Source organism: Zingiber officinale, chromosome 1A, assembly GCF_018446385.1.
Source record: "Zingiber officinale cultivar Zhangliang chromosome 1A, Zo_v1.1, whole genome shotgun sequence".
Taxonomy (NCBI): Eukaryota; Viridiplantae; Streptophyta; class Magnoliopsida; order Zingiberales; family Zingiberaceae; genus Zingiber; species Zingiber officinale.
In genome coordinates this window covers 182829208-182838253 of record NC_055987.1, presented here as the reverse complement: position 1 = coordinate 182838253, position 9046 = coordinate 182829208, and the positions used below count along the sequence as shown (strand labels likewise).

Here is a 9046-nt window from a genome sequence, read left to right as displayed (position 1 = left end):
TCTAGAGATCAGATATTCTAGTCCATAAAAAAAATAAAATACGAGATGTACCACTTATAATTATAGTCAAATCGTGATTATGATCCGATCGTAATTAGTTACGATCCCTTCTTAAATTCACCATTCCCCTTAGGTTATAGTTTGGACTGGGACGGATGGCTAAAACCCACCGATGGTGGACAAGTGGCTAGGTTGTCGAGTACCCGTCCTGATCCAGATTATAATTTAGAGGGACGATGAATTCAAGAAGAGATCATAACCAATTAGGATCCAATCACGATCACAATTTGGAGACAATTACAAATCATCTATCCCTATCCTTTTTTTTTTTTGTTTTTTTTATCATAAGCCTCAGCAATATAAGATATGATATTTGGTTGACTTGTATTAGTCATTGAATCATGGCCAATGAATTAACTTATGACGTAAAGGGTCATTCCACTATCCAATGGGTAGAGAACCTCCTAACGGGAAAAAATAGAGGGTAAATTTGTATGCAGTCTTCAATTATAAATTTAATTTTGTATATAGTCCCATTGATCAAAATCTTTATTTTCATTCCCTAGTCTAAAATAATAGACACTAATTTACCTAATTGTTCCTGATATTTTCAGGTATAAAAAGTCTAAAAATAAGTATAATTTTTATTAAATTCAGCACATTAAATTAGAATTCAGTATATTTTCTATCCAATTGAGCACGACTCTTTTTCCACTTTAATTAATAAAAAATATACTAGATATTCTTTAAATGATACTCAATTAGATAAAAAATATACTAGATTTTTTTTGAATTGTGCTGAATTCTAGTTTGAATTATATTAAGTAGAAAAAAAAGTCATGTTCAATTTGATAGAAAATATACTGAAATCTAGTTTAAAGTGTCGAATTTAAGAGAAATTATACTTATTTTTAGATTTTTTATACCTAAAAAATATGAGGAGTCAATTTTAATAGAAATATACTGGATTCTTATTTAAAGTGCTTTGAATTCTAATTTAAAATGCTGAATTTAAGATAAATTATATTTTTTTTTGGACTTTTTGTACCTAAAAAATTTGAAGGGCAATTAGGTAATGATATTTGCATGAGGGAGTTGAAACAAATGAAACTTTATATGCAGGGAGTGAAACCAAAGTTTTTTAAACATAGGGAGAAAAATAGATTGAATTCTAAAAAATTGAAATTTTGGTTTTACAATTCTACTATTAAAAAAACGAATAATGCAACACAAAATCTAAGATGATCGATTCTGTCCACTAAAATTTTTTATCGATCGTTAGTATAAATTAAAAAATATTCATATGATGGATAGCGTATATTCTATATTTGTGCATCCTAATTAAAAATCGAGCAATGAACACCTAGTGACATCCTTCCGCTTACAATTTTACCATGTACCAACGCGACTGAATCTACTACGAAATTGATGTTTTACGAGTACAAGAACAAGACCTAGCACTGAGATCAGGCAGTAGAAGCATATATATAAAAAGTATCTTAGTCACGGCGGCGGTCTCAGAGGAGTTCTGGCGTCAGATCACAGATGCCCCTGCCTCTTCGTCCGCCGCCAACCTCTCGTAGACCACATTCCCGAACGAAACGGCGACCACATACACCGTCCCTGCCGCCATCAATTTCCCGACCACATTCCCGCCCATTACCTGCCCTCCCCCTCGGCTGGCAACGGAGACCGCCAGCCCGTTCGCCCCCAGCGGTGCCAGCACCGGAAGGAACGCCCCGTGGAGGGACACGATCTCGAACCGGCCGGGAAGTTTCATGGACACCGCCGCCGCCGCCTCCAACCAGGGCTGGCGGAGCGTCACGTCGGCCACGGCTCCCCTGCCGCTAAGCACGCAGAGGCCGCGCTGCGAGCGCGCAGCGAAGGCGGATACGGCCGCGACGATGTCGGTGCCGCTGGCGATCTCCAGCACGTGGGGGCGGAGCGCGTCGGGGCTCTCACGGGTGATGATGACCGGCGGCTTCTGCTTATTCTTAGAACCAAGCGGCCGTCCTCGCCGGGGACGCCAACTGCTGCCATTGCCGGAGTCGCTTTTGTGGCTGCCCTCGTCGCCGCGGCGATTGCCAGTGGCCATGGGATATTGGGCGTCTTGTCGTACGGCGAACTGTCAGTCGTCGTCTATATTCCCGCCGGGTTCATCAAGATCCAATTTTTAGACCAAAACCTGAAAAAAGGAAAGCGCAAATTAACGAACCAGTCAACAAACAAACACTGTGAAATAATTGATCAAAAAACAGAGGAGAAAAGAAGACGACGACGACGACGACTAAACGAGGAATATGGAACTCTGTCACTGCTCTCACTTTAAACCTTCACCGGAAGCAGTTCAAAACGCGGAGAAATAAATTATGCAGGGAAAAGAAGCTGGCAGCGGGCGTGCTTGCTTGCTGCTAGCTCCATTAATATACATACGGAGGCAGAATACCGAGCAAGATGTCTGGTTCTCCTTAGCCGTGCTTTTCCTTGGACGTCTAAAATTTGGTCAAAGTAATGACTTTTACACTAATATTTGTAAAGTTATTCTATTTAACATTATAATATAATTATTTTGCTAAAGAACCCTCAATAAGTGTCCCAACCTTGTAAATTCACAATGACAAACAACGTTCTCTTATTGGCCTTTGCATGATCCACCACCGACATGTTATAGACATGTAACTCTCTTAATTTTTCATCGCATCTTAGTACATTTAAGAGTAGCACAAAGTACTAAATGTGTTGTGTTAAGTTCTTTTTCTTTCCTCCTCTCTTATTTTATGATGGTGCCTAACTCCTTGATAGCCTAAAAGATTTGTGTTCTTCACTCCATACCCGAGTGCAAAACCAAAACTAAATTTTAGGTTCGTTGGCGGTGTCCTTGAGCCTCGTAGAAACACTTCTTGTTTTATTGTGATTTTAATTTTGTTGTTAGAGCAATTTATGTGCCGGTGCACTGATAAGCATTTACCGAATATGAGTGGTCCTCTTATTTGCCCTGAGTATTTTGTTATTAGAGTAAAGGCTGATAATATGTATTTCAGACGGTTTAATATTATTGACCCCTAACTAGATATAAGCAGATAAATCAAAATATTTTTATCCTAACACCCTTTGCATAAAGAAATCAGACACTTAACAAAATCTATTGAAATAATCATCTATATAGTTATCAACTATGCCAAGGGTATTTTGCACCCGCAAAATATTTTATGATTGATGTTCCTAGGAAGAAGTCCTCAAAACTCAACTCCTTTATCCAAGCGATGATAATCCCTTTAAATATAAAGAAACTTATCAAATATATGTCCTATTACTTTTGCCTTCTTGTGAAAAAAAACTTATCAAATATATGCCCCATTACTTTTGCCTTCTTGCGAAAAAAACTTATCAAATTTATTTCTCATTACTTTGGTCTTCGGCGAGAGTCATGACATAATAATAAAATTGTTATTGTATGATCTAGAGGTGTTCAAGTATTGAGAATAATATCTTAAAAAGGAAAGTAAGATTGTGTATAATTATTCTTTTCTAATATCAATATTAAATATGTCGTGCATTAGACTGCCTTTTTATATGTTAAATTTTGACAAAGATCTTGGCCTCAAATGGATGACCACAAAAGGATGATCTGAAGATGGCCTTGGCAAGATAATCACAAAAATTTGAAATACATAATCCTAAGATGCCCATTCCATCAAAACATTGGTTGTGTCCCTACGGAGCTAATTAATTCAGTTTGATCTCGTGTGACAAAAGGTGATTCATTTGCCCCTAGCGTCCCCGTCAATCCGTCCTTAAGTCAACACGGAAGAGGTAAATCACGAATTTGATCTCGTCCACAAAGAGAGAGAGGAGAGAGGAGAGAGGGAGATATCTAAATTTGACCTCAAGCCAAATAGTGCGTCGATGGACCAGGACATTGCAAATGCCAAACATTACAACCAAATTGTAAGCTGTCACATACATCAATATTCCTTTCAGCTGTTACTCCAACAGTCAAAAGAGAACTCTACAAGAAATGAAGTACCCAGATGACTAGCAAATTGTCTTTCCTCAAGGACTCTTTGGAAGCCCTTGTTATTTGCAATGGAAACGGATAAAAGGACAAATTAAATTCAGATGATGCTGTGATGCGATCGGATAGGCAGATGTCGGCAAATATTTCACTACTTAATACTTCTTTCCTTCTACTTCCTCAACAGCCTTCAACTTCCAATAGCCTTTATCGGTGCCAAACATCCTGATAGAATACACATTAAAACATAGAAAATGATGCTCTCCAACTGGGTATTAACAATTGAACCAACACACATTTTAGAAAGTGTGCTAGTTAAAGAAGTTTAATAACAGAGCAGATTCAACCAAGTTTAAAAAGTAATAAGCTCTACTCACCAATCCACGTAAGTAAAAGTTGATGAATAATTGCCCGACTTAGTATAAAGCAAACGGTGGTGATAGTCATGGAAATCAGCCCTGCAGAAACAATAATGAAGATATCAAACTAATATCACATAGGATTAGAAAATTATCAATCATATATTCTGACATCACAAAACTCACCCTCCGTACAGTGGAATGAAATTTGAGGGACTCCATGGAAAGTGGTATCCACTGTGAGCTTCAACTGTCTCCAGGACTCTAACTATCACCCATAACCAGAGTGTAAAGAGATGGGGACCAGTTAGAGCAGGGCCTAATATTGTGGCAAAGCCAAGGAATAAGATCTCGGCAGGGTGTGCATATTCAGAAGTCAGTCCAAAAGGCGTAGCATGTCTGAGACCATATTAGCTGTTAGAGAAGAAGATAACACCACATGAATCTTCAGAGAAGCAATTTGACTTACTCATGATGCACACTGTGAACATGCTGATACAGCCATTTGGTATGTAGTATTCTGTGCCCCCAGTAGAACACGAAATCTTCCACAATGAAGTAAAAGATAATTTGAGAGACAATAACACTCCTACAAGGGAAATAAAAAGAAGCTTCTTGTAAGAAAGTGCAAAAATAATCTGAGACAAGAGCTTAAAATGGCTCCAAAAAGAATCTGAGATGCATGCAATGCGAAGTAAAGAGAAGATGGAAATACCAGGGTGGCAATGGAAGGCTGCTTCTCAGACCCATGAATCTGAAAGTAGGATAAGAAATGAGCATGAGCGGTAAGTTGACGCATACATGGTAAAGGACTAGGCGCAAAATGCATCTCCATTGTACTTCTGCAGTGTTGACCTTTTTCTGAAAAATGTTAATAGACCATTAGGATGCAACAATCAAACTAAAAACACTCTTGTAATAACTTTCAGAATAATTGGACAAGAGCAGAGCATAGTTACCAAGTAAATTCTAGAAGTAGAAAAGCAGATATATAAGTCATCACAGGTTTTAACAGAAAATAATACTAGATTAGACAGAAAAATGATTCAAAACTCAATGAACTCTAAAATAAAAGGTGCATCTTATTACAAGTTCAACCTGAATTTTGTATTTTCTGAACAACCCTGATCTCTCAAAATATAGAGTTGGAAGTCCAGATAAGAAGTATACACTTTCATGAATCAGGAAGGTGCCAATAGTAGCCAACTGGAACTCACTGAAATGTGTGATAAGATACTGCATAACAAAGATCAAATGTTATAAGGAATTAACTAATTGTTTAGGCACTACAATTAAGTTAATATAAGCCATTTTAATTTTAAGTGTAAAGATAGAAATAAGAATAAACATCTAGCAGAAAGTCCAAACCCACATGCTCACAAGAAGGCCATAACTTACTGAATAGAGATATGTCATCATAGTCATTGTGATCATCAAGCCATATTTGTTCCCAATTATTTAGGATCGACTAAATGAATCCTATCCCTTATTCAAGTTCTATGCAAGTCCATATTGCTAGTAATAACCAAATCAATTAAAATATATTTTTTATAAAATTGACTATTCTTTTTTCTTTGGCCCCACTACTCCTTAAATCTTCTACTCTGAACTTTTCAAGTCTCTAACTCTAGAATCCTTCAGTCGTCTTTAATGTTTTTTTTTATATTGTGTTAATATTCAAGAAGTCAAACTCGAGAGAAATCCCAATACACTGGAAGTTGATAAATAGCAAAAAGAAAAAAAATGCTGCAGGTCACAATTGAGGGCATGGATCTAACCAATTTCACTGTAAGAATAAATCAAGAGTTATACCTAAGACAACCAAAATTATATACATTCAGTTCTAGAGAGTTTTCTTCAGTCTTCTTTTATTTAACCTTCTTCTCAAATTGATTCAAGTTGTGTAGCTATAGAGTTCGTGGGTAAATTTTAGGATATGTTCATAACATCATAGTGCAATTTTTCTAGTTTCACGATCTTTTAACCTTGAAAGTTGAAAGTAAATGTGGTCGATTTTTAAGCCACACCTGGCTGATTTTATACAAGCATCATAACATGCATGTACTTAAAGATCATCAGTTCTTGAATTTATAAGAAATAAGAATGATATGCTGATCATAAAACAACAAATATAAATAAGGTTCTACTTTACCAAGATTTAGGCAGCTAGAAATGTGTTCATTTCAATCATCACTGATATTAAGATTTTACACAGATCAGAAAGTTATGGAGAGTAATTTCTTGTTCATAAATTAGGGCTTCTAAATTGCAAGTATAGAAGTGTAGGACAACTATCCACAACTAGGACAATCAAAGTCCGATGAATTTGTATAAAAAACAGAAGTCAAAATCATGCAGATAAAACACAATAAAGCATAGTCACCATAAAATATCCTCAATAAAGCACATGCATCTGATTTTGCACAAATGCACATACTAAAACTCTAAAAGTTCTATAGCTAAAAAATTTACCATCTAATCGACTGAACTTGACAAACAAACTAATGAAAATAAATATCTAAAAGAAAGATGAAAAGACAATTGAGCAGTTAGAAATTATATTTGTAACATCATGGTGATCTCATCATCCTTGCAACATTATATTTGGAAAGGTAGAATCTCATTATCCTCGCAACATTATATTTGGAAAGGTAGAATCTCATTATCCTTCTCCATCAAAAGTGAAATAGGTAATCTAAATGGCTTTTTTTAAAAGTCCATATGAGGTACAGAGGCTGATTCTGGTTCAGCCATCAATAGTCATTTTTTTTTTATCCTTTCAGTGGCCTGCCTTCCAGTTTTAACGAAAGGTAAAAAAAGAATCCATCCAGAGATCAAAATGGCTGATGTAATTGTAATCAGTAAAACTTGTTAAAGAAAAAGAAAAGAAAGTGCCATGCATTTAAAATGGTAAGAATATGGCCAAAAGAAGACCGATAACAAGATCCGAATACCAACTCTAAAACTATTTCAAAAAGAACAACTCCAGAATCACACACTGAGAAACTTACGGACAACTGGACGTCACGATCACATAGCAAACTTAGAAAATGAAATCCGAACCTTTTGAACGCAAAGCCTAAGAGCTCTCAAACAAATCGCTGACAAATCATGTAACAGACAACAACGACTTCTAAAATTTACGTAAATACGTTAATTCATCCAAACCTTCGATAAAATCAACAGCGGAAAGCAAAGAATAAGAAGCGGCGACATGCAGATTGCAAGAACAATTTATTAAAGAACATTCATCGACAGGGCGCTCAGATTTCAAGATGATCGAGGCGGCGACGTAAGAGGGAGCATATCGCCGGCATCGATCTTCAATGTCGAGCCGATCATGAACTCCGATGCAAGATATTAAAATAGAGAGACACACCCCCCAGCACGATTCGATGAGCGACGCCATGGTGGAGCGGAGATCGGCAGAGCCGCCGATGCGAGGACTGAGACGGCGACGTGGAAAAAGAGCTCAATCCGTCGGACGAAACGAAATGCGGAGAAGTTTAAATAATGGTCTGTTTGGGAGGAGGAGGTGAGGGAGGATAAAGTCAGGGTAGGTAACTTTTACCCTTGTTTTCTTGTTTGGGAAGGTTTTGTTTAGATGGGAAAATAAGGGGAAGTAAAGTATCAATGTTTACCTTGTTTGAGGGGGAGGGAAGTTATTACCTTGTTTGAGAGAAAATGGAGAGTAAAAAATATTAAATATATAAAATTATAAAATCGTCCTCTCCTCTCTAACAAGATAAGATTATATATTTTTTAATTTTTCTTTTTCTCCATCTTCTTTCTAAAGTTCCCTACTTGTAAATGTCTCCCGCAGCTTGTGTGTTATAGTCAACATGACAATTGAATATCTTATTTCACTGAGAGTTTGGATAGAAATTTGAGTAACAAAAGTACTTAATTTACATCAAAATCTAATATAATCTTCTTAATCGAATGAAGCAATGCTTTACGATTTGTATCCAAGTCTCCCAACATGATTTCTCATTTTTTACTGTCATTTCCTAAAATACAATTGAAGTATTAATCGGTGAATCGGTGATGATAGGGAGAATTTCAATATAATTACACGATGAATTAGTCTGAAGTTGGAGACCTAAGGTTCAGCTCCTCTTGTCCGACGATCATTGCGTAGTCCTTCTCCACAGGCTGCGGAGGCATGTTAGTGTCGAAGTGGCATTGCCATTCTTCTCCTAGTCCAAGGAGCAGGCTGCAACCGGCTGGGATTTGACCTTTTTCATAGGGTCAAAGGTGTCTGGAAAATCAGGTGGCGTTGCAAGAGGCTCTGCTGCTTTAGTTGCTATTACTAGTGGTTTCGTCGCTGCCATTGGAGAAGACTCTCTTCTGTTGCGTCATCAATTGATCTCATGCGGAGAAGAGCATGACGAAGACCACGACAATTGGGGGAGATTGAGACGGAGGAAAAGGTGAAGCGAGGGCTTGCAAGGAGGAAGAGAAGGCAAAGATAAAAAAAGAAAAAATAATATTATAAAATAAGAATAAAATTAGTATATATATATATATGTATATATATATATTTTATCTTTCTTTACCCCTTAATCTAGGGTGTAAGAAAATGCTCCATTTCATAGATAAATTAGGATAAAATTTACTTTTCTTTAACTTTCCTGTTCACTCCCTTCCAAACAAAATTTAGTTCACTCCC

At 36.8% G+C, this 9046-nt stretch overlaps 2 protein-coding genes across 2 annotated transcripts; both read right to left on the bottom strand.

Annotated features, from left to right (window-relative positions):
• Nucleotides 1-1343: 1343 nt before the first annotated feature.
• Nucleotides 1344-2431, bottom strand: LOC122013072 (AT-hook motif nuclear-localized protein 19-like). Its single transcript, XM_042569578.1, has 2 exons — nt 2325-2431; nt 1344-2185 (listed from the first exon to the last, which is right to left on the bottom strand). The coding sequence occupies exon 2, from the start codon at nt 2093-2095 to the stop codon at nt 1535-1537; it is 561 nt and encodes a 186-aa protein (XP_042425512.1). The 5' UTR covers nt 2096-2185; nt 2325-2431; the 3' UTR covers nt 1344-1534.
• A 1488-nt stretch (nt 2432-3919) lies between these two features.
• LOC122013056 (very-long-chain aldehyde decarbonylase GL1-8-like) lies at nt 3920-7856 on the bottom strand. Its single transcript, XM_042569577.1, has 7 exons — nt 7754-7856; nt 5473-5610; nt 5090-5235; nt 4844-4963; nt 4561-4773; nt 4393-4473; nt 3920-4240 (listed from the first exon to the last, which is right to left on the bottom strand). The coding sequence occupies exons 1-7, from the start codon at nt 7781-7783 to the stop codon at nt 4171-4173; spliced, it is 798 nt and encodes a 265-aa protein (XP_042425511.1). The 5' UTR covers nt 7784-7856; the 3' UTR covers nt 3920-4170.
• Between the last annotated feature and the right edge of the window lie 1190 nt (nt 7857-9046).

Coding starts and splice junctions, on each gene's coding strand:
- LOC122013072 (XM_042569578.1), bottom strand. CDS start 2,095: ATGGCCACTGGCAATCGCCGCGGCGACGAGGGCAGCCACAAAAGCGAC.
- LOC122013056 (XM_042569577.1), bottom strand. CDS start 7,783: ATGGCGTCGCTCATCGAATCGTGCTGGGGG. Junction 5,236..5,472: donor TCAGAAAATACAAAATTCAG/GTTGAACTTGTA, acceptor AACATTTTTCAG/AAAAAGGTCAACACTGCAGA. Junction 4,474..4,560: donor TTCATTCCACTGTACGGAGG/GTGAGTTTTGTG, acceptor TTGTTTCTGCAG/GGCTGATTTCCATGACTATC.